At 36.0% G+C, this 25545-nt stretch overlaps 2 protein-coding genes across 2 annotated transcripts; both read left to right on the top strand.

Moving 5' to 3' along the window:
• Nucleotides 1-4280: 4280 nt before the first annotated feature.
• LOC122094779 (mavicyanin-like) lies at nucleotides 4281-4882 on the top strand. The gene is made up of 2 exons (XM_042665381.1): nucleotides 4281-4455; nucleotides 4551-4882. The coding sequence occupies exons 1-2, from the start codon at nucleotides 4281-4283 to the stop codon at nucleotides 4880-4882; spliced, it is 507 nt and encodes a 168-aa protein (XP_042521315.1).
• A 540-nt stretch (nucleotides 4883-5422) lies between these two features.
• Nucleotides 5423-12526, top strand: LOC122094778 (probable receptor-like protein kinase At1g49730). Its single transcript, XM_042665380.1, has 9 exons — nucleotides 5423-5437; nucleotides 8860-8914; nucleotides 9664-9916; nucleotides 10332-10384; nucleotides 10460-10527; nucleotides 10786-10875; nucleotides 10996-11065; nucleotides 11171-11457; nucleotides 12393-12526. Exons 1-9 carry the CDS (start codon nucleotides 5423-5425, stop codon nucleotides 12399-12401), a joined length of 900 nt encoding a protein of 299 aa, XP_042521314.1. The 3' UTR covers nucleotides 12402-12526.
• Nucleotides 12527-25545: the final 13019 nt, after the last annotated feature.

The raw sequence follows: 25545 nt of genomic DNA, 5'->3' as shown, positions 1-25545 counted from the left end.
TGGGCTGACCATATTGCCAGAGAGGTTAAGATATGCTTGCATAAGGCAAAGTTAGTGGGACATATGATGACATGACATTGAAAAAACCACTTCATGAGCAAAGTGGACAAATAACGTGGGCGATGAAACAGTTAATGGATCCAAGGTATATAAAGAGAAACAGCCGCACAATACAAAGGATCAACACATTCAAACCAAACCAACAATGCAACTCTTTATTTCAATTTCATACTTTTCATTCCTGTATTTAGAATTAGAGATGGAGTAGAACTTGTTTGTTCACTTCTTTGTGAATTTTCAATCGACAAATTTTATACATTAGGCTTTAATGTTTTATATTTCAAAAACTTCTTTTGAGGGGATTAATGTGATTTATTCTCTCATCCTTCGGAGGTTTTGATTCATAAAAAGTCCCTGGGGCTATCGGGGCAAGAGTATGACTCAGATCGTTTGGTCAAAGTCAGATTTGATTTTGAATCCGGTTAGGAAGGATTTTGGCATGCCTGCGCGACTACTAATACGGTCAATTGACCGTAGTTAAGGGAGGAATTTCTGTGCCAATAGATACAATGCAATGATTTGTGTCTAAAGAAATACCTCTTTAGGTACGGTTGCATCCGTGATTTGTAATTATAAATTCTGTCTGGATAAGTCTTTAGCTTGTACCTCTTTTAAATGCACGTCATTAGCATTCTTTCTCGCTAAACCCACATTCCTCTCTACCTGATTCTTGAAAGTACCCTAAAACTGACGATAACTACGAATTGGAATTGGATCGTTGAAGACAGATTATCATCTTGATATATGCAAGGAAGGATATCGTGTACAATCAATATTCTAAAATGTTTCTCTCTCTCTCTCTCTTACAAAATCTATCTGCCCAATAGAAATTTGATAAAAGAAAAGGATGAATTGAGACGTGATGACTTCAATTGCTATAACAAAGTGGAATATATATATATATATATATAAAATAGTGGAAGGAATTCGTCCATGTTTTAGAGAGATGGCTCGGTCAAAAGAGAGATAAAGGAAAAGAGGGTTGTAAGAATAGAGAAAATAGGAAAAATATTTCCCACATTCTAGGCCTATTGGACGATTAAAAAAGGAAAGAAAGAAAAGGGAGGAGCAAAAAAAGCAAAAATAAGAAAATTGTAAGTTGTGCGTGCAATATAATGCAATGATTTGTGTCCAAAGAATCACCTCTTCAGATATGTCTTTGTCTTGTATCTCTCTTAAATTCACATCATTAACAAACTTTTTTGCTGACCCCACATTCCTCTCTAACTGATTTTTGAAAGTACCCTAAAAACAGATGGTGACTATGAATTGGAATTGAATTGCCGAAGAAAGATTATCATCTTGATATATGCATTGAAGAACATCGTGTACAATTAGTATTCCTCGTCCATACACTGTAATTGGAGAGTACCTCTGGGAGAGGATCCAGACTCTTCTTTTGGCAGTCAAGAAAAAAACATTGGATGGTCTGAGATCCCAATATTATTAATTGTAGGATTATCAATCGGTTGGACTAGGCACTTTTGATCGGGATCGATCTTCCTCATTTTAGGACCTCTCCCATTGTGACTGTCCATATAAACATTGCTACTTTCTTTGTTTGGAATCTGTTACTCTCTCCAATAACAACTTCTCAAGTGAATTCTTAGAATTGAAAAGACATGGGGATCAATACCTCCTGTCTGGGAAAGTTCCTGAGGCTTCCACCTTCGTATCTGGGGTTTCTCTCTCTCTCTCTCTCTCTCTGGGAAAGTTCATGAGGCTTCCACCTTCATATCTTTCCATACCCTATTGGCATTACAACTCAATTTCTTAAATTTTTCATAACCCTTCTGACGTTACAACCCAAAACTCTTAATTCTTTCCAAAAAGACACAGACAAACAGAGGGAGAGAAGAGCATCTTCCCCCCCCCCCTTTCTTTTTTTTTTTCCACTTTCTTTTTCACCAAAATGAGATATGATAAAGAGAATGAAGGAATACAATAAAATTCTTGACTTTTAAGTAAGTAAGAAAATAAAAGTGTTGAACGCCCATTTAATTATAATTCTTATATTTGTTAGCTTTGGTTATTAATCCTTAGTTCAGGCACTTTGATTTCATCGTCTTTGTTAAAGAAATCCTGTGTGGTATGGTGGGCTATGGTGGGCATCAAACATCAAGCAACCATTATTCTATATAATGAAGTCCATAGAAAGAAGATTGGAGAACGAGGGTTTCAATTGGGAATAGAGATTAATGAACTCCAAAGAAAGAAAGAAGGAGAGAGGTGGGGGAAAGGGGCAAGGGGCAAGGGGCAAGGGGCAAGGTGCAAGGGGCAAGGCCAGGGCGGGGGGATAGGATGAAGGAGAGAGGTGAGGGTTTTACAGTGGCAGGGCAAGTGAGGGGTGCTGTGGTGGGGATGACATATCCGGATCCTTTGTCGCGTAGGGTGCACTTTAGATTGTATAGCTGGGCTCCATATTATGACATGTGGCAGAAACTAGATCCTAAGATGCTAGTTACTGCAATGCTAGTTACTGCAGATGTAAAGAGGCTCCTAGACCAGCGAAGCACCAGATATCCCAAGGGACAAGACCTCTATGCAACTCATTGGCCAAGCCCGAATTTAATTTTTTTATTATTTTTTCTTTCTTTCTTTCAAAAGCGAACATGCTATTCCACGAACAACGCTATTTTTTTCTTTGTGATTCCACCGTCCTTCTCTAGCGACATCCTGGTGGGTGCATTTGAACAGCAAACACTAGGGTTTGAAGAGATTTGGCTCACCAATGACCTCCATACATACCTCGCTCACAAATCGCAGAGATCTCTTCATCGTTTTGGGCTCCAAGAACCTTTTTGTTTCATAGACCGGTTGTGCAAACTGAGGAGACTCTTTACCTGAGAGAAACAACCAGCAAAGAAGCGTTGGAAGCCCAACTTCAACACAATTTGCTAGCTACAAACATTAATGGCAAAGGATTTTGCAAACACACAGTTAAATACAACATAAAAGGAAAAGGATTGGGTTAGCTTCAAGGAATCTAAGTAAACTGATACAATCATACTAATTAATGCTCCAAGAAAATATCAAACAACTTTAAAACATATGAACTGAAAGCAATCAACCCATATAAAAGCTATATGATTGATATTCTTAAATCATGAATAATTTAGAAAGCTTACTTGGGGGAAACCCAGTTAATCGTAAGGATGTGAATTTGAAAATCGAATTGAACCGTTCATATCAAAATCGTGAAATCATTAAATAGTTCGATTTTGGTTTTAAAATTGAAATTGTGATTCGATTTTGGTTTTAAAGTTTAAACTGTCGATAAACCGTTAAATCTATTAACGTATATATAGTAAGTTTAAGTTTATTCAATGTTAAGTTTACATACATTTCAAGAAAAAAAATTTAGTTTACATTAAACAACTATTAAAAAAAAATATAACAATAAACAATTCAATTCAAGGTTACAATTTACATTCGTTTCACTTAAAAATTTAGGCAAAGAAGTTGTTTGGATAAAAAATTTGAAAATCTGAGAAAACCGTTTAAAGCCGTTAAAACCGAATCCAGTTATAAATGGTTTCATGTATTAAAACTAAAACCATTTATTAAATGATTCGGTTTGGTTTTACCTCAAAAATCTTGCACTGAATCAAATCAAACCATATACACTAGAAATGAACCGATTAACACCGTTAGTTAATAGAGCCTGAGTGCAATAAAATTTACAGTAGAGACTGTAGCTAGAGGGCTTATGAACCTAAATCGAGAAGAAAAGGAACCAATACATGATCTATTTTATACATGAATACTACACAAAAAATAAGTACTCACTCTCACTCCAGATGTGGGATAAAAGTTGGAGTGGGATGATCACGCACCTATGATTCTAGGGCCACGACAAGATAGATGGATGAAACCATGGGATGATCTAGGGTTTGGTCGATTTTGTAAAGAAAGGGTTTCTCCATCGAGCGGGAAGCAGGGATCGTTACAAAGGATCAGAAAATATAGTTCGCTGCTTGAGACATCATTGCACCTATGCACACGATCAATTACCGGCCATTTGTCATCTCCATGATCATGCTATAGGATATACAGCGCACACGCGCGCTACAGAGGATCCGGATCCCATGAGAATTGTAACGGACGTTGCCTCCAAAGGAAGAGGCGTCTGTTCCTTCATCTTCTCCACCCCCCTGTTGGAATCCTCAACTCCTCAATTGACCCCCCCTCTCTCTCTCTCTCTCTCTCTAGTCTCTACGATGAATTCACAATGTGGCAGGCTCGTAATATTGGTGATTGCAGTTGCTTGGTGGCTACCATGGGCAGATGGGTTGCAGCAGAGAGTGGGAGATTCTATATGGTCTATTCCAGCATACAGAGATTTCTATACTAACTGGTCCTCTTCCCAATCCTTCCAAATAGGGGACACTCTAGGTATTCCTTCAACTTAATATATTTAATTCTTTCATCACTTCTCTTCTCATTTCTCCCATTTCTAATTCTCTTCTTCTTCTTCTTCTTATCTGCAGTTTTCGATTTCCAATCCGACTTCCACAACGTACTTCAAGTATCAAGAATCGAGTACGAGGATTGCACCGCCGATAACCCGTTTCAGTCCTTTTGGTACGGTCCGGCCACCGTTCCTTTGGTCCAAGTAGGCGTCTACTACTTCATCTGTAGCGTCGGAAACTACTGTGTTCTTGGACAAAAGGTCTCTGTTACAGTCCACCCCACTTCACCAACTCTACCATCGCCACCGCCATCGCCATCGCCACCGCCGTTACCTCCGCCGCCTACATCGGCTCCTTCGCCACCGCCATCGCCATTACCTCCGCCGCCTACATCGGCGCCTTCGCCTTAACCCTCTTTAAAATCGATTGCTGTAATTGATCATCCAAATGGTATTTATGCTGTTGAGGAAATATCCACTTCTTTGTTGATTTCATATATAATTTTCACAAAATCCAAGAATTTCCATAATTTTTGTTTATTTTGTTTATTTTGTTATTTTTTACCATAAAAACTGATAGTGATAGCTAAATGGGCATTTAGTGCATCATTTACAATTTCTAAAGTGTGTATTTTGTATTACGTATACAAAGTGTATATGACTATATGGGCATGCATCATTTTCTATCTATGAGTCTGTGTTGATCCCTCAGGAACCAAACAACAATTCCTTAATGGCTTAGGCTCTTCTCTTATTCAATATTAGGGGGAAAGAATGATATCTGATCGCATGGCCCCTATCTCTTTGATGGGGCGAAATGAGAGTCTCATCCATATGAAATATAGAAATAGCAATCCCTATTGATGCCTTAAAGTGATTAGGTAGTGTTCTTCCCTTGATATTTATAACTTCATAATACCCAAGATCGGTCTCTTCAATACTTCTAGAAAAATGGTGAAAGTAGCGGTAATTTTTTTTCTTTATGGTTCATTCAAATTGAAGGGTAGAAAACAACGACCAAGGGAGAGGTAACAACAACGGTGTAGAGAGGGGCAATTTATGTTCCAAAAAACAATGGGAGATCCATTCGAAGTGAGGGTGAGCAAAAAGGGTGTCAAACGGTCGGTTTGGATTGCTTTCAGTCAAGCTGAATCAGTTTCGATGAATGAGGGAGACCAAAACCATTCCATTAAGGAACTAATATTGAAACCAATGGATTACTTAGAAGATTAACTAATATTGAAATCATAAAATGAAACCCAGCCTATTATTCAATCATTCATTTAACTATCCAACTAATTTTGTATATTGAATAAGGGGATCATTAAAATTACTAATACAATTTACAAATTAATTTCTCTATTCATAACCTCATATTCATTGATTTGTAACAATTCTTCTGACAACAAAAAATATTCTCACTAATAATGTTAAAAATAGATAATCAATTTGCCTATTTATAACCTCTTAATCACTTATTTTTTATCGGTTTCATTATGTTTGGATCGATTTTCAGTTGATCCCAACATACCTTAGTCTAAAACCAATCCATAAGGATCGGTTTAGTTTAGTTCAGAATTTTTTTGGTCAATTTCAATTGATTTGGGCTAGATTTTGACACCCCCTAGTTAGCAACAACGATGGACTAATAGTAGTAATGGCTAAGGGTGTTAATCAGTACAGTTTCGGTGTTTATGGTGCGATTCGATTTGGTTCACATTTATTAGGTTGAAACCAAAATCGCATAATTTACTAAATGGTAAACCGCAACTGTTTAGTAAAAGGTTTCAGTTCCATGATTTTTAAACGATTGGTTTGGTGGTTTTAAATTATTTTGATCGCGGTTTATTCCATACAGTTTTTAAACGGTTAGCAATCGGTTTGCTAATTTATTCACATGCTTACTAAAATTTGTTTTTGTTAATAAACAATTCAATCTTGTATCAAATTAAATTAGACATTGAACAAGCAAAGATTTAACTACGTAACTACATAATATGAGTAAATTGTTGAATAGACTAATGGACAACCTCTATGGTCCTTAATTCTTCCCTAAATTAGACCATTATGTTTTGTTAAAACAATCAAATATTTAATCGTTATACCGATTAATTTAATCGGTTTTGACACTTTTCACAGTTCAATTTGTTTTGAAACCAATGAGTTAAATAGTTAAACCTACCTAACCTATTAAACTAATCTATCTTAAACTTGAAACCAGAATTGAACTATTTACTAAACGGTTTTACAGTTCTAATATAAACGATATAATTCAATTTCAATAAATGATTTTAATTTTAATAAATAATTTCGATTTCAAATTCACATCCTTAGTAATGATGGAGTAGTACCAACAATGGTTGAGTGATTCCCATGAGACTATCAGTGGAACTCCGAGGGAAGTGAAATTCCTGATGATTTGGACCGACACTCCTGTCATTTTTGTATTGGGTGAATCTACGTGATCCTAGATTGCCAGGATTGGCCCGATTTCTGACGATTCCAACAGATTCCCATTTATAGTTTAAACTTTTTTTAGGTATTCTCTTACTTTTACCGACAGATTGTAAATTTTGTCTAACATTTAGGCTCTCTGCTTCCATGGCGGACAGAGCTATGCAGCCTTACCCCCTGCTTCGCAGGAGAGGCTGTTTCCAGTACAATTCTATATTTGAATGAGAGGCCAGAAGCGGAAACTGATAGAATATAAAATCCAAAAAAATATTCATTAAGGTGTCTCTAATGAGGCCCAATATCCATCACTTTCCACTATTGGACTTAATTGACTTATTCAATACTTACTAATCCGTTTTACAAAACAAAATCAAGGACCATGCTAGCCCATCAAAAAGGGAACCTTTCAGGAACTGCCACTGAAAAAAACTATCATAGAAATTAGGAGCAGATGGATCCTAAATTGGCATACCTGCTTGTATAATTGATATTACCGTAAGTTCTGTGCGAAGAGTCCAGTAGTGCTGACTTGTAAAAAAAATTCTAGTTGCAAGGATGGAAGCCTACTCTGCCTCTAATACAGATCCTTTAATACCAATGGAGGATGCATCCAGGGGAGTGGGACCTGCAAAAGATATCTATTATATGTGGGCCAAGTAATATGCAATTTGTGACATTCCTTTGTATCATTGGGAACGTTGGAAAGATACTTTGAGCATTCCAGACAAAGGCCTAATGGTTTTCAGGTGTTTCTCACAATCAAGTATTAATCCATAAAATCTTGTGGTAGGATAGAATGGTTTGACCACCAAAAGATAGATGCCTGCCGTGTATAAGGTATAGAGAGGTAGGTCTCTGTTCTGATCATCCAATTTAGATATGTATGTGATATAACAGTTTGTCAGATTGATTAAGTCACTTTGAGAAATATTTATCTCTATCTGACTTCTTTTAGCTTTCTCAGTTCTTATGCTGGGCATAGGAATAAGTTGAATTTTGTATCTGGTGCAGAGAACTATGATCCCTTTTCCTCAGATTGATTAGTTGCACTATTACAACCTGTTGGTTACAGGTTCAAAACTTGGAAACAGCCTCTCCTGCGAAGTAGTGGGTAAGGCTGCATATATTTGCCCCTCCCAGACCCTGCAGTAGCGGGAACCTCATGCACTGGGATGCTCTCTAAAAACAGAGTATATTTGTAGTCTCTTTCTCTAACTTCTTTTAGCTTTCTCGGTTCTTACACTGGTGATGCAGTACCAGACTAGCATTTTAGGAGAAAGAACCAGCCAAACTTGCGTTTAGTAGATTATCTGAAGAGTGTGGGCCCTTTGTGACTTGAGTGGAGAGGAGTTCTTCTAGAAGATGCTTCCTGGAGTGTCATGTTAGATTTGCTACTATTTAGTTTCTATTTTTTGTGGTAGGTTTAATTGCTAAGTCATTATCAACATAGTAGTTTCTATTTTGATGTTACTACTTTTCCTCTATGTTTTAGCAACTAGAGCTCCTAGGAAGTTTTTCTTTGACTCTAGGCTACTTGGCAGCCAAGACTTTCTATTTTTTGTACTAGATCTACTAAAAAATTAATAAATAAAAGAGAAGGGCGACCCTCCCAAGTTTTCGGACAGTCAACCTATTGTGTTTCTTCAATGGAGCATAGCCTTGTAGTGAATCAAGTGCAACCAATGTGGTGTAACCTTGTAATGGTGGGTGGTGAAGCCTTACCTAGGTTTTGGTGGTGAAACCAATCCATATCCTTCTTTTCCCCTACCCTTCTTCTATCTTCTTTCTTCTTTCTTTGTCTTTCTTACTTTTTACTGTTCTATCGACTTTTCCAGCAACTTTTCTCCCTCCTACCGTGGCCACCAATAGTAACTTCCATATTTCTTTATTCTCTGTTATATCTCTCATATTCCTCTTGGTTACTGCTTTTGCAGGTTGTGATTAGTTTTAATCCTTCATACAATTTCTGGTTTAACTTGATTGATATCAGTAACTTTGTCTTAATGTATCTCTTTATCTAACCATTAGATGGAGCTCATTTCTGATATAATCTTCCTTTCTATCTTCACTACAATTTACCCGAACTTGGTGGCCATCTAATTAGTGGATTGAAAGTTATAGACTATTCATTGACTTACTAACTCTGTTTTTATCAGTTTCTATTTTCTATTGGTGCTTGTTTCTTCTAATCCAACTGTTGGTTGATCTTGATATTTTAAGCACTTAACCTACTTACCTTCCATCATTCAATCCAAGTTTCAGCCCCATTGGTCGTAGGGATTGAGAGTTCTTTGCTTTCCAAGTTTCTCCCATATACTATTAGTTCTGTTTTCACTGTAATTCTGGTTTTTCTATTAGGTTTCCTTGTGTTGTATTTTTCAGACTAGTAAACCTCATCATCTAGGCATAGGGATAAGTTTATTTTTGCATCTGGGATTGGGAAGTATGATTCTGTTTTCTCTCTTTTTTTTCATGTTATTTCAATGAACATTCTAGTTTAAAACCCTATTTTTTTTAAATTTTGGTAATACTTCTTGTGTATTTAATTTTGAGAACATTTAAAAGAATATGTAATATAAATAATTGAACTCTTCTATTTCATTTGATCTGGCTCTTATTCGGGATATTGATTCTCTCTATTTGTATCTAGCTCGCTCTTATACATGCGTATACAAACGCATACATACACAGATGATGTCCAAATGATTCTTAACTCAGATGTCATCCGTTTCTTGCAGGCCAATTACACTTTCTCAGGCACTTCTCAAACAAGAATATAAAGAGGGCTACAGCTGGTTTCAGAATCGTTGCTAACCTTTCTAGTGGTCCAGTTTATAGAGCGAAATTTCAAGATGGCCTCATGGCCATGGTAAAAGAAGTGAAAACTTTTCCTCAAGGAAAGGCTGCCTTTTATAAGGAGGTGCAACTCTTGGGGCACTTGCATCATTGCCACCTTGTTGGACTCAGAGGGTTTTCCACAGGACGTGAGAGGTTGATATCCAAACATGATTATCTGCTATGAAAGTTTCCACTATATTTTGGAATCTTGCAGTATTCTCTAAGATTTTTGTAAAAGTACCACGAACTTAAGTTTGTAATGGTGAGAAAAATGGATATCCTTCCAGAAAATTATTTCTATAGTTATCTCCAGAAAACCTTTTTGGAATGCTGGGTTATTACTATTTTATATTCTTGTGTTTAAATGTCCTGAGGTTTCAGTGTTAAAAGATCCAGGAGAAAACGATTTAAGCCTTGCATGCTTTTTTATCGAACTTCTGAAAATGAGATTTTTTTCATTAAGTAACCAAAATAGACATTTTACCACGTCTTTTCTGTAAACAAAGTCAATTGTATCCTACTGTAGCACATAAATATTTGTCTTATGGATTCTATACTTCTCTTTCAGATTTCTCGTGTTCGAATACACCGAAAGGGGTAGCCTGAAGGAACATCTTACTGGTACACCCCGCAGAATTCTTGTCTTGTATTGTAATTTGTGATTTTGTTATGAAACATGGAGTCTATTTTGAGCAGACCCTCTTAAGACTCCCTTGACCTGGAAGACGAGGCTGCTGATAGTCACTGGAGTTGCAGCTGCATTGGTAGGTTATCTAAACCCTCAAAGGGGGGGGGGGTTGTATGCATATTTAATAGATACATCCATAGTTGTCAACGCGTCGCCCTAGGGATCCAGGCACCTTGGTTGCGTTGCGCCCAAGCCCCCTCTAATGCTTTTGGTTGTCTAAAGGCCTTCACAAATATAGATACATCACACGCGTGAACATTTAGACTCGTCTCAATGCATATATATCTATATTGGTAAATAGGTAATTATGATCTTTCCGATATGAATTGTGCAGGAATACTTGTATTTCTTCTGTAACCCACCTATCTATCATGTGTCCATCAATTCAAGTAATGTTTTGCTGGACGAGAATTTCAATGCGAAGGTAAGAATTATTTGCACATGGCACACATGGTTTCTGCTTGTTGAAATTTTGATCTTCTCATATCCTGCTGAGCGATGCTGATGAATACCAGAAAGGAGTGATTGGCAATTTTCTTTGCAGCTCTCTGATGTTGGCCTTCTTGGCTCTCGTGGAAATCACATTGGCAAGTCTCATCTGTTATGTTCCAGAGGTATGTTGTACTCTGACCCCTGTAGTGAAGTAGCAATTACCAATAAATAAATACACTCTCGCTTTCCTTTGATTACCCCCCCCCTTTTTTTTCTCCCTCCTTCAGAGTGCATGGATCAGGAATGCAGAAACATAATCTTCCAGCTTGGAGTGCTAATTCTTGAGCTAATAACTGGTCAACCTTCAGAGGAGGATGGTACTGACTTATTAGTCCAGTGGGTCCAGGATTCTAACTTTCTCAGATCCATGCATAAGATTGTAGACCCAGCCCTTGGAAATACTTATGATTCTATAGAGCTTAGAACTCTTCTAATTGTAGCAAGATTGTGTACCAAAACTGATGGCAACCCAAAATTTTCCATGCAACAGATACTTTGGTATCTCCAAAGAAAGGTAGAACACTAAGTTATGCTTGCCTATTTGTTGTCCATGTAGAATTTTTCTTTCTTGTTGATATTATGTACATTTGAAAGAAATATATGAGAAGAAAATAAAAAACTTCAAGGCTTTCTGATTTGAAATATTAATCTGCCTGGGTGGGTGCTCTTTGGGAAGGATAAAACAGTTTGTTAAAAGAAGATTCTGGGTGAGATAGCAGAGAAAACTATACTAGCCAAACAATGTTAACCTAAATAGCACTGACAGCAAAGAGCTCATACTGCACTACAGCAGAACAGCAATAAGAGCAGCTACAAAATTGTGCAACCCCTAATGATTGTCAAGAATCTGTTTTAAATGCCTGTTGGCTGTTTTAGGAAGTTCTTTGAAACATTGTTAGATTCCTTCCTTTGCTAAGTTGGTCTCCAACTGCAGGGGTTTCTAAGCCACGGCTTGGAAGAAATTTGAATTAATCTTTTAGGAGGTTTGGGGAGTTTTAGGTCTTTTCCTACCCCCTTGACCAAATTTTTTTTCTTTTTTTTTTTCTTGTTATTGGAGATAGGACCTTGATCCTGTTGATCATCTCAGGGTGCATCTGGGTTGAACATTCCTCCCAGTTCTCATTACTTCGATTTATCTGGTTCCTCTCAAAAACTGAAAACCACCACTTACAAGAGTGATCTCAAGTTGTTAATAACTTACCGTGCATTAAGTGGTTGTCTGAATATCTGCCAGAAGTGTTGTTTCTGCATGCAGATTCACGTATATTTGCATTGATTGCTGCTAAGTATGTTGGTACCAACAAAAGATGCCAAAAATGAATGTTAAAAAATAAAAAGATAGAATAGTTTCATACACAGAGCTCTATGATGCATTGGTAGAAATTTACAATTTCCAGTATGGGGCCTTTGGGGAGAGGACCTTGGTTTTGAAACCTTACTCTCATACAGGCCGACTAGACAATGGGACGACCTCTGCAAGAGGAGTCGACAGCGGAGTTGGGAGTGGAGAATTTCGACATACAGGACAGGTGGGGTGCAGCCGTAACCATGGGTCAACACACTTTACATGGAAGAGGTGCTCACAATCTGGTAGGAGCCGGAGCATATCAGTTCCCTTGTAATCTGCAAGGCAGATGGAGCAGCAGGAAGCAGTGGTGTCCTCTTTAGGCCGCCTGGCTTGAGAGTATAGGACCTTTGGGAAGCTCCTGAGGGTGGCCTCATCGAGGCCTTCTTCAACAGCAATGGAATGTTGATCAGAAGGCTCTGCGTGGCCTTGTTGAGCTTGGGCTGCAGAAAGTTGGCTTCGGGTGCAGAAGTAGGAGGTGACAGCAATGGTGGTGATGAGGAAGAGGATACCTACAGAGACCCCAATCCCATAGCCGAAACCTCCAATGTTTGATGAGCCGAGAACCCCACCAGAACTGTTGTTCATTTCCTAGAATGAGATCAGAAGGTGAGTTGGTACTGGTGTTAATATTGAGGATTGGATGAGATTGAGGGGCTCTGGTCAGCTATGGCCATGGTGAAGTTTCTTCTCAACTTTTTGTTTGGGGGTGGGGGGATTGTCAATTGTTTTAGATGTCAACGGTAACATGGAAGAGAGAGAGAGAGAGAAGCTTTGGAGAGGTTTCAAGTAAAGTGGGAAGAAGAAACGTTTGAGGCTTAAGATAAGAGAGAACCAAGAGGGAGGGACCCACTTTGAATATAGGCAATTCATCTCTATCTATTTATATAAATCTGAGGTTTTTATCCGTAAGCTTTGATGTCTCTACTGGCTATCGATGGATGAGGTCAATGGTTCTCTGCATATGCTAACGGTCCTCATTGGATTATCTCCATTCTTAAAATTCTTTTTCTCTTATAATATTCTTAAAATAGTTTCTTTTATAATATTTTCCTTAGCTATGAATATTCTGTAGTCTATTGTCCTGTTTGATTGATAAGGAGTGACGGTTTTTATAAGCAATAGCCTTCAAAGCACCTCATTACCTCTTTCTCTTGTAATTATGACGTGCAGAGCACGTTGCATGCACGAAAGTGTAGGGATTTTTTTTTTCTTTTCCTTAAACCCCAATTTCAATTGTTATTAATTTAATTTAGGAGAAGGTGTGCTGATATTGCGTATCTGATAGAGTGAATACAGCTAAGATTGGGAGCATGTAATTCCTTTTGCATACGTTTTGCGAATCCAGATCCTCACCAACCCTTCTAGTTTCTCCAGCGAGCATCTGACAGTTGGGGTGAATTGCATGCATCCCAAGGCCCTCTTAACCATCAGATGCATGCTAGAGAAGAGGATCCGGATGCTTTGCATACTTGGAGCTGGAGCTGGAGCAGAGGAACCCCTTCATAGTTCATAGAGCCTCCCAACCTTGCCTCGACATGGTTGTTCCATGGTCATGCATTAGGATATTGGAGTTATTAGGGTTCTATGTTAACGGTGGAAGTAATAATTTCACATCCGGAAAATTGTAATAAATTATTAATAAATGGTATCAAAATCAAGATTATGGCAGAACCCGGGTGTGACAACTTGAGAAAAGCATTTGAATGATCGTTGTCGTTGGATTGCATTTACTTCACTTGGACAAAATTAACAATGACCTAGGAAAATGCTTACTTGTGTGACATAACTGGGAAAATGACTCAGTTTTCTATTTTTTGGAAAGATTCCATTCATAATTCACTATTGGATTATAGACTTTTAGGGATATAAGTGAAACAGGTAAGAAGAATAACCCCAAAGGGATTGCCAAGTTGGCAAAAGACCTTGTCCTCAGGAAGTGTGTGGTTCTAAGTTCGACTCCTCTTACCTCCTTGGGACCACTCACATGGGGTGTTTAGTATTTTTTAGTGAAAGTTGAATAGTTTTCATTCAACCCTCATATGACACGGTTCATACGATTGTGGGGCAGTATAAACACCTGAGACTAATCAAGCGAAGGCCTCAATGACTGTCATTAAAAAATAAATAAATAAATAAATAATTGAAACAGGTCAGAAGTTTCTCATTCATTTCTGGATGCACATGCTTTGTCCCTCAGACCTAAGAGTTCTCTCATATGTATGTAAATTAGCTTATGCTTTCTTCAGGATTTGGTGAGAGCATTCAGTTAAAAAGTCAAAAGACGCTTCCATCATCCATGATCCAAGCTTAGTTAAAGTCAAAAGACCAATATGGATGCGGTTCATAAGCAGATCTCGGCCGCAAAGAAACAAAATCAAAGGTGCGTCATTGCTGAACCATCATCTTCTGTTATATTCTTATTCCAAGGCAGCCCAAATAATAATATAGAATGGCCCACCATTTTTTTTTTTTTCTGTCAAGAATAAGCGGGTGACTGCTCAAACATCATATTCTAATTTAGTAATTTAGAATTCTGTCAGTCTGGTGAAGGCGATGCCTAGATATAAGCGGACACAAAAAGATCATGTTGTCCCCTACCATGCGTTAAAAATGCATGATATGCGGAAGCATCTTCAGTGCATGGGAGGGGGGTAGTATGGTATTTTTGTGCTAACTTGTGTCTAGGCGTAGGCAACACTAGAGTGATAGGGTTCTTTGTCCCATAATTTCAAGAAATAAAAAAAAAAAAAAAAAAAGATTTAAGAAAGAATACACAAAGTGAACTCCCTAACCTCAACCTTAGAAAAGATAATAGTACAATCTTTTGCACAGAACAAATGTGAAATACTAGACCCTACTCGTGGTAATATCAGTTTATAATGTTTGGATTAGAAGAAGCATACAGATGATCAATATAAGATAGAATAAGAGGAAATAAACCACTCACCTGAGATGCCCATCAACTTAATAATATGTTTAGTATGCCTTCTTCAACAGGTGGCAGTATGGAAAAGGCAGTGTTTTTGTCTCCAACAACCCACCACTTGATTCGAGAATGTTGAGCCCAATATTCTTCTTGATGCATAAGAGTTTAAGATTTTTACAAAGCTCTAACTCTTGATCACACAGTGACTCACCATGATGATCAAATTGTATATATATTCAAGGGCCTCATTTACCTTTTAAATTTGAAGGTCAGCATTGCTAAAAGTTTTCTTTCTTCACTTATTGAGTTACCTTCCACACTCGTTTTTTATGTTTTTGCTAACGATGAGTATCTTGATAGAAAATAAATATAGAAATGATTCATGGAGATCGATGAACATGCGTGATAGAAACTACAAAGACATATTTTAGGCATACCTGAATTCATGGCTGAAGAATAACTCCTCAAATCTCTTCTCGTATGTTCCTTATACAACACGATCAATGTTGGTCTGGTCTACTCTCTTTCCCTTTTGCTTTAGATCATTAACCTCACTTAATGGGTCAATGATAACGATATATAGAGTTGAGGTTAGGGACCAACCTTAATAACCCTGCAAAGAAATTAGGGTTTCCTCCCTATTAAGGAAACAATACCTAGGCATACATAGTAATATATATTTCATACCATTAAGGTGTGCTAATAAAATCCAATATTTTCATAGAGATCACTTATCATTATTGAATTATTTCTGCTTAGTAGTCAACACTACTAAACCGATTTTGAAAACAAATATTGGACTATATTAGCCCACCTAATTGGAAATCTTACATATCTAGGCATTCAACCTGACTAGTCCGTGGGTTCATACTGATCCCACAACTAAATGGAACGGGTCATACCAAGTTTGGATGAGAATCATTGAACTTTTACTCAAAGTAGTAATGAAGAGCACTAAAAACCCCGTGTGAATGATACCAAGAAAGTAGAAGGGGTTGAACTCCAAACCACATGCTTCCTGATGCCTCCCACACTCTTTGATCTTATGATGCAACTTATAAAGATGAGAACCTATAGGATTAACCATCCAAGCATCAATAATAAATGGTCTTCCCATTTAGCCTCAAATTTGAAGTTGAAAGAGCATCGAAAACTTTAAGATATGAAATTTATTTCCCCAATGGCACCTCATTTTGTCAACCCCTAGGGTAGTCTAGGGCAACAATGATCAAGATGGTCTAAAATATTGTGGGAACCACTATTTATAGCTCTGGAGGCTTCCTAGGCCCCAATGCTGTTTTAAATTCTTAGGATTAAAAATAGCTAAAAATGAATTTTTGATTATAGTAAACTGGTTTTTTCATATGTAGGTCATAGGTGAGATCTAACCCCAACCCAAACCCAAAACCAAAACCAAGCTTGGTCTTGGTTCAAGATCATAATTTAACCAGGCCCAAACACCATTACTAGTTCAATTCGTTCAAATAAGCTAGCTTGGACTGACATAAGAAAGGAATCCACCAACCCCGTTGACTGGTCGGCCGACCAACTGCCAACACCGGCGAGTATTCGTTGCACCTCAAAAGATGCTTATCCAACACTAGAATTCTGGGTATTTGTTCAAGTTTGTACTCCTGGGATTTCCAACTTCTGTATTGGCATTATCTCGTCATTGTCAATCAAGAAACTTAAGCACCATTTGATAACATTTTTTCTGTTTCTAAATGATATTTCATGTTTTTGGGAATAAAAACAAATTTTTTGATATTTGATAAATGTGTTTCTCGAATCATCCGCATCTAGATCTACAACACCGACAATGGAGTCAAGGACTACCTTCAAGGATTTTTTGGTGTTTCATAAACGAGTTGCCTTTTGATCGATTTTTTATCTGGTCTTTCCCCAATATTTTGGCCTCAACACAACGAAACAAGCATAACATGTTTCATCATTCACGTTTCTTGTATCATAAATTGCCATAAATTTCTATTTACTTTTCTTAAAATGGGTGGAATGAAACGGATTTATCAAATGCTTTTTAGATCGTTTTTCCGTTTCTCGGCACAAAAACACGTTTCTATGAACTTTATCAAACAGTGCCTTACTTAAACCCTTCTAAACACCCTACTTCATTCGATGATCTAGGGTAGGGGCCCGCTCGATTCGACCAACCAATGTGGCAAGCTCGCCTGTCACTACTTTGATCAAGGGAAAAGACCAGTCAGCCACCTTATCAATGTAAGTCACATGACCTATAGCTCGGCCTTCACTTTATGAGTTTTTGAGGGAGCAGCCTATGCTAGGGCGTAGGTAGGTAATATAGGCAACATCTTTGCTAAGAGTGTCAATTTCAGGCTCGGCTCGACAGGCTTTCCTGACAAAGACCAACCCGATTAATAAACATGTCGGGCTCAAGTCTGGCCCATTTATAATTGGTCGTTCCTAGTGCATGGTGTAATTCCTACGGATGCCCTAGTGGCTTGATCATTTACAAGTCCGACTCGGCCGGACCTATTAACCCAACAGTTTATATGATATATATATATATATATATATTTTTTTTTTTTTGATAGAATAATTTAGGTATTGTTATCTTTATCAACTATCGAATGTAATTAAATATATAATCTTTTTCTAAATTGTTGATGGTTTAATAGATATATTAAAAATTTTAAAATCGTTTAAGGCTTTACTGGTGCATTAGCCCGTTTAAGGTCCAATTAGCTCAATTAATAAAAATACGGTTAAAGCCCAAAACCCGATCGAGCCCGACTCATTCCTTAAATAGACAGGTCATGATGCAGGCTGAAAGGTCCAGCTAGGCTTGACCGATTAACACCCTTAATCCTGGCCACCACCTGTCAACTCTTTTCTATTGGCTTAGTGTTAGATAGGTCAATAGTTTCTCAATGGTTGCTCCAACCGTGAGTCCAATTATTCACCAGTTATGAATTTTGCATCTACATTTACCATTGGTGGTTATTGATTTTGATCTCTAGTTTAGAAAAACTTAACAGTTTTCTGGCACACCTAATGCAGATCATAGATCTAGTTCTCACCTCACTATTTACCACCATTCTTTGTTAATGCTCTTGTAAGGGATCTTGGTACCTGCCAACACCACTACCCTATCGCTCAAGCTCTGGCTTTTCGTCCTTCTTTGCATAGGACCAGAGATTTTTTAGAGTTTGAATGAACAATTTTTTTCCTTCTAATCTAGTGTCTCATATTATGAAATTCCCTCTTTCCCCGGACCAGAGATTTTTTAGAGTTTGAATGAACAATTTTTTTCCTTCTAATCTAGTGTCTCATATTATGAAATTCCCTCTTTCCCCATACCCATGTTTCGATTATATGGGTGTTTCCTTTCTCTCTATCTGGGTCTTTATCATAAATATGAGTTGGAAGATAACAAAAGAGAAAAAGAAGAACTCATACTATCATCAAATCAAGGAAATAAACATATTTATGTAAAAGGTATCTTTAAATTTTCACAATTTGAAGAATATAACCTTGATATCCTCATTGACACAGGAGCAACACATGTTGTTTGTCAATGGAATGCAATCCCCGAACACTACTGGAAAAAGATGGAAAAATCAATCGATGTCCATGGTGTCACAAGACCTTTGGTTACTTTAGAATACAAAGCTCATAAAGTTCCAATTTATTTGAATAATATACAAATTATTATTCCCAAAATTCTTTGTTTTCCCTTCATGCATGGTGAATTTATTCTTAGAAATACCTTTTTACAAAATCATCTTCCTTTAACAATTTTTCATAATTCTGTAAAAATAACTTTTAACTCTACTAAGGTTACGATACCAATTCTGCCTCAACACAGTTTTTTTATTGAGAAAGATTTTAAACCAAAACCAACTATTCGAATTCTAGAGCCCATTCATTGGCTCTACCAGGAATTATCTAATAACTTTAGTGATAACCCATTAAAATTATGGGATAAAATCCCAAGATTTTGCCATATTCAATTCGATAATCCACTAAAGATCATTAGAGTAAAACCAATATTATATTTTGAAGATGATATTAAGGAATTTGATATTCAATTAAAAAAGTTACACGAACTGAAATTAATTGAACCATCAACAAGTCCTCACACTAGTCCAGCATTTATGGTACGCAACCAAGTAAATATGGATCCCTAACTCATTTTGAAGACAACATCTTTACTACCAAAGAAAAATATGATCTAACTCCCACATCTTTCTACCAAAGAAAAGATGACTTAAACATGACCAATATTGCTTCAGGAGGAACCTATCTTGGCCTGACCCATATATCCTTTAAAGATTATGAATCATCAATTGATGATTGGACACAAACTTTTGGTAAAATGATAACCAATCATAAGAATTTATGGTCTAAAGAAAAATTCATTGAATACATTCCAGGAAGCTTACAAGGAGATGTTCTGTAATTTATTCGAAAATACCAAAACACAGACGCAGGAAAAGTTAAGAAGGCTGACCTTCTTGGTAACTTTGCTAGCTGGGAAGACATCCTTCAAGAATTTGCTAAAATTATAAAAACAAAATTTTGTGGTACCAGACCCACTGACACCTGCATAGATGATATAAGTTTTAATTTAACAAAATTAAAGCTTCATGACATGAATGCTTTTGAAGACTTTGTAAAAACATACACGCTTTATTATCATCTGTTAGATGGCATACATTCTAACCATTGGTTACAACAATTCTTCCCAAAACTAGCATCACCTTGGGATGAATTATGTGTAAAAAATTATTCTGAAAACCTTATAAGTTCAGGAAGTTCAAATACCTTAGGAAATAGAATCAATTTCGTTTTCCGCAGTATTATTAACAACTGTCTCAAAGTTAAAGCAGTTAAGACAATTAAACATAAAGTTAACCCAGCTTTATATCGAAAATATTATTCAGCCAATTATGAGTTTGGAAAACCACCTTCTCATTATAAACCTTCCAGAAGGTATAAGATAATTAAAAATTTTAAATGGCGAAAATAAAAGCCTTGGAAAAATAGGTTTCAACCCAAAAAATAAATTTTCAAACAGGCATTTTGTACGTAAACAACCTGCAAAACCCAAATTCACGGGACAACGTAAATCTAAAAAAGATTGTCGTTGCTTCATTTGCAATGAATTGGGCCATTTTGCAAATGAATATCCCAACCAGAAAAATAATCATAAAAAAATGATAAAATTTCTGTAACAAAATAAATTTGATATCATTTTTGAAACAGAGATTTCTAATTCTGAAAATATCATTTATGAATTAGAAACTGCTTCAACTTCTGCTTTTTCCGACTCAGATGTTGAATTTGTTTTTATGATGCACCCTATCACTGCTTATCAACCCTCTGAAGAAGCAGAATTGTAACAAGTTCCACAATAAGAACAAAACTCTATTGCTTTCTCAGACCTTGTTAGAGAAGATGCTACCCTCAATGATTCTTATTTATTATTTTGCTTTAACAAACATTAAAAAAAATAATAATAAAATAAAAAAAACTTCTCATTCTGAGGTTTACAAATCCTCAAAATTAAATCTTTGGACCATCAGATTTTTTGATCGAGTCAGTGGAAACACCACTACTTGGGAAACTGATGAAAATACATTAGAATTTTTTATTTTTAACATTAATCAAATTAGAATATTACAAAAGAAACACCCTCAATTGTGATATATTCATATAGGTTTGATACAAATTAAAATTACATCTTTATTTAGGCAAGGAATGGACATACCAATTATTGCTGCCCTTTTTGATAAAATATTTATAGAAAATCCTGTAAAAACCCTTATAAGAGGAATGGAATCTAATATGGTACATGGCCATATTTGGTTCAAAATCAAACCAAACTATTTTGTCTCTATCACAGACCCTGCAGTTTGTGATTCAGTAGTTCTGAAGATCAAAACCCAAAATTTAGAAATGAGATCCGACAGTCATAATCTTGCAGTCTCATGGAAATGTCTTCATGAACTTGCTAACATGACTTATACAAAGCTACAACCAGCTGATAAAATAATAGTTGAGATCTTTGAACCTCATGCTTATGAAACAGAATTCGAACTTATACTCTTAAATTGTCATGACTTAAAGATCTCAGAAAACTAGCTTTTGACAGACATCCTGTCAAAACCTCAAACACCGTCAAGAATTCCCCAAATCTTTGATATCTTGGCTTCTTGAGATACTCTATATCTCAAAAGAAGATTTTCCTTTTCTACTCCCAATGAAGGATCTTCTTCGTCATCTCCTGTCCAAGGAAGGAATTCAATTTCTGAATATCCTCCTTATAATCCTCAACTTTTTAGAAGCTATGATCCCACGCAGTCTTCTAAACAACCAGATATCCAATCTGAAGCCAAATCAAATATGTTTTCTTATCATAAATATGAGTTGAAAGATAAAAAAGGAGAAAAAGAAAAACTCATATTGTCATTAAATCAAAAAAATAAACATATTTATGTAAAAGGTATCTTTAAATTTTCACAATTTAAAGAATATAGCATTGATATCCTTATTGACACAAGAGCAACACATGCTGTTTGTCAATGGAATGCAATCCCCGAACACTATTGAAAAAAGATGGAAAAACCAATTTATGTCCATGGTGTCACAGGACCTTTGATTACTTTAGAATACAAAACTCATAAAGTTACAATTTATTTGAATAATATACAATTTATTATTCCCAAAATTCTTTGTTTTCCTTTCATGCATGGTAATTTTATTCTTGGAAATATCTTTTTACATCTTCCTTTAACAATTTTTCATAATTCTATAAAATTAACTTTAAACTCTACTAAGGTTACGATACCAATTCTCCCTCAACACAGTTTTTTCATTGAGAAATGTTTTAAACCAAAACCAACTATTCGAATTCTAGAACCCACTCATTGGCTCTATCAGGAATTATCTAATAACTCTAGTGACAACCCATTAAAGTTATGTGATAAAAGTCCAAGATTTTACCATATTCAACTCGATGTTCCACTAAAGATCATTAGAGTAAAATCAATATTATATTTTGAAGATGATATTAAGGAATTTGATATTCAATTAAAAGAGTTACAAGAACTCAAATTAATTGAACCATCAACAAGTTCTTACACTAGTCCAGCATTCTGAACAAGTCAGAGGAAAAGCCTGTATGGTAATCAACTATAAGAAGCTTAATCAAAACATTCTTTTCGATGGATACTTCATTCCAAGAAAAGATGTTCTTATTCATAAGACCAAAATCGTTAAATATTTTAGCCAATTTAATTACAAATCAGGGTTTTGAAAAATTAAATTGACTGACGAGAGTAAACTACTCACAGCTTTTAGTGTCTCATTTGATAAACATTATCAATAAACAGTTATGCCTTTTGATCTTAATACAGCCCCTCAAAATTTTCAAAGATGGATGGACTCTATATTTGGAGATCTACCTTTTGTGACTGTAAATATTGATGATATCCTTGTTTTCTCTTCTACTAAGGAAGAATATCAAGAACATCTCGAGCAAATCTCTCAATTATTCCAACAACATGGAATAATTATAAATCCAAAAAAGATCGAATTAGAGAAAACCTCTATCAATTTTCTTGGACTCATTCTAACTCAGAATGGGTTATAATTACAAGACCATATTTTAGGAAAAATAAAGTAGTTTTCTGATAAACTGTATAATAAAAAACACTTACAACAGTTTCTCGGAGTTCTCAATTATGGTCGAAACTTTATTAAGGACCTCTCTAAAAAAGGACCATTACTGAAAAAATTATACAAAGATAGTGAATGGACATGGAATGATTCTGACACACAGGTCATCCAATAAATAAAGAGGTAGCTAACAAATCTTCCTCCAATATATTTATCTGCTCCAGGTGATTTCCTCATCTTAGAAACTGACGCTTCTAATGAATATTGGGGAGCAGTATTAAAAACTAGACCCCTGAAAAATCCAACAGACGAACAAGTTTGTGGATACAATTCAGGAAAGTTCACGAATACAAAAATACGTTATATTATATTTGAAAAAGAAATTTTAGCTCTTCTTTTTGGATTACAAAAATTCAAAATTTTTCTTATACCAGAAAACGGTTTTTAATACGGACCGATAATCAAGTAGTTCGTGATTTTTTGAAATCCAAAAAAAGTGAAAAAATGGCCGAAGAATTTATTGGTATAATGAAATTAGTTAACATAGATTTGAAGTAGAAGATATTAACAGTTCAAGAAATTTTCTTGCAGATTATCTCAGTAGACAATTGATAAACAACAAAGCAATTATGGATGGATAACCATCAAAGGAAAAGGCAAGGCAAAAGAGTCCTCAAGCAGACCTATTGTAAATGAATCTTCTAGCAAACCTACGGCACAAAAGGCTTTTGGGAAAAAAATTTCAACGTCATATACACGACTTGCTAATAAGATTGATTTATCACAAGCTTTACTTACCCCAAGTGAACCATTTCAATATTCTCCTACACCAGGAATAGCTCAATGGACTCCACTATCTTAGATTCAACAGACACAAATTCCATTATCACAAACCCCTTATTCTCAAATTCAGTGGACACAAAACTCATATGAGACCCCTCTCACTTACCTACAAGTGACTCAGATGCAAAATGATATCTGACTTTGAAATCTCTTACAACAAGAGCCTACAGAAGTCTCTGAATTCAAAATCACTGAATTTCATAGACATCAAGGACTCCCCAACGATGTCTATTACATGATTAATAAAGTATGAAAATCACACTGTGGTAATAAGAAAAAAGCATTCAGACAAGATTTGCATATTCTTTCTACAACCCTTGTTCAACATTTTGCAAACTAAAAATGTTTTCAATAATTAAGCTTCAAAATCATTACCCAAACAAATTTTGACGATGATATTGAATTTGAGAAAATAAACAATTTTCTCAAGCTCTCCGAATTTCTTACTAATTTTCATGAAAAATCCATTTTTCATAAAATCAGATAAATTTGTCTTTATGAAAAAGCGAGGCATGTACTACCCAAGGAATGCTTTAAATTTATCAAAAAAAATTTGTCGAAGATAATATATATTTTTTTTTTTAGATTTTACAAAAATATCTAAAAGACTTGTTTTTTCATCCTTCCACTGACTCATGGGATATGCACACTATCGAATGGGGACTCTGTGGAAGAATTATTTTTCAACCCGACAAAACAGAATTTACTCGTCATCTACTTATGATGATGTGCACCATGATTTATCATACTTTCAAAAATTGAAAGTTTTATCCCAATTTGATTTTTAATATTTACTCCTCTTTGGGCTGACGGGATAGAGAACATTTTTATCAACCCTATCAAATCTGGATTCTTACTACTGCCAACCAAGATTCATATATTGGACCCCTAAGATTGAAGAAGATATAAGTCTTGAAATAATCCAAAACAGTGATCATCGACAAGTTTGTAAATATGCCTTAATAACATTAAGGAGAAAAACCTTTGAAGTAGCAGGAGACCGGTTTACTACCAAAGTGGCTGACGGTCGAAGATTATTTTGTATAGACATTCATATTGATTACATGGTCAATCCTCAACAAGAAACTGAAGCAAATCAATTTCTTGACAATATTATGGACTTAGTACCATTAGACGCACTATTGGATTTACTCTTGGATGTCCAATCTACCATTGCCTTATAAGAAGCAATGGATGAAGACTTACTCGATTGTGGAGGACACTCTTCGGCAAGAAGTTTTGATTCTATAACTGAGCACAACATTGATAATATGATGAAAGCATAAAATGGACCAACCATATAGAATTATCATGACATCTCACATGACTCTCATGATGACATCACCATATTTTATCGGAACTATGCACTTATTACCGGTACTGTAGCAAGTTACTATTTACGGATTTAAGTTACACTGAAATCCACGGACTTCAGAGGTCTTTAAATCCGGAGTCTATAAAAGGAGACCCCCTCCTCAGTTGGGATCATCAGTTATTTTAGTATCTCTTTAAAGTTCTCCTGTAAAGCTCTCTTTTTGTAACATTTCTCTATTGTAAGAAATTTCTGTATAAGCTCTCTTGTATTCTACCCCGGTAGTCTCCGGCTAGAGTTGGTATCACCTAGATTGCTACTAAGGTGCTTTGAAATGAGCAAGATAGGGTTCGAGTTATGATCTTTGGGTGGGAATCACATTAAGTGGTGGAGCTTCTGTTGGAAACTATATATTCATCTCATATTTGAGGTCTTTGGGTGGAGATTCCTTCACAATGATCTTCCTACTAAGGCTTGCTTCTTCTTCTTCTTCTTCTTCTTCTTCTTCTTT

Source organism: Macadamia integrifolia, chromosome 12 (genome assembly GCF_013358625.1).
Source record: "Macadamia integrifolia cultivar HAES 741 chromosome 12, SCU_Mint_v3, whole genome shotgun sequence".
In the NCBI taxonomy this organism is placed as follows: domain Eukaryota; kingdom Viridiplantae; phylum Streptophyta; class Magnoliopsida; order Proteales; family Proteaceae; genus Macadamia; species Macadamia integrifolia.
This window is presented reverse-complemented; position numbering and strand designations above follow the sequence as displayed.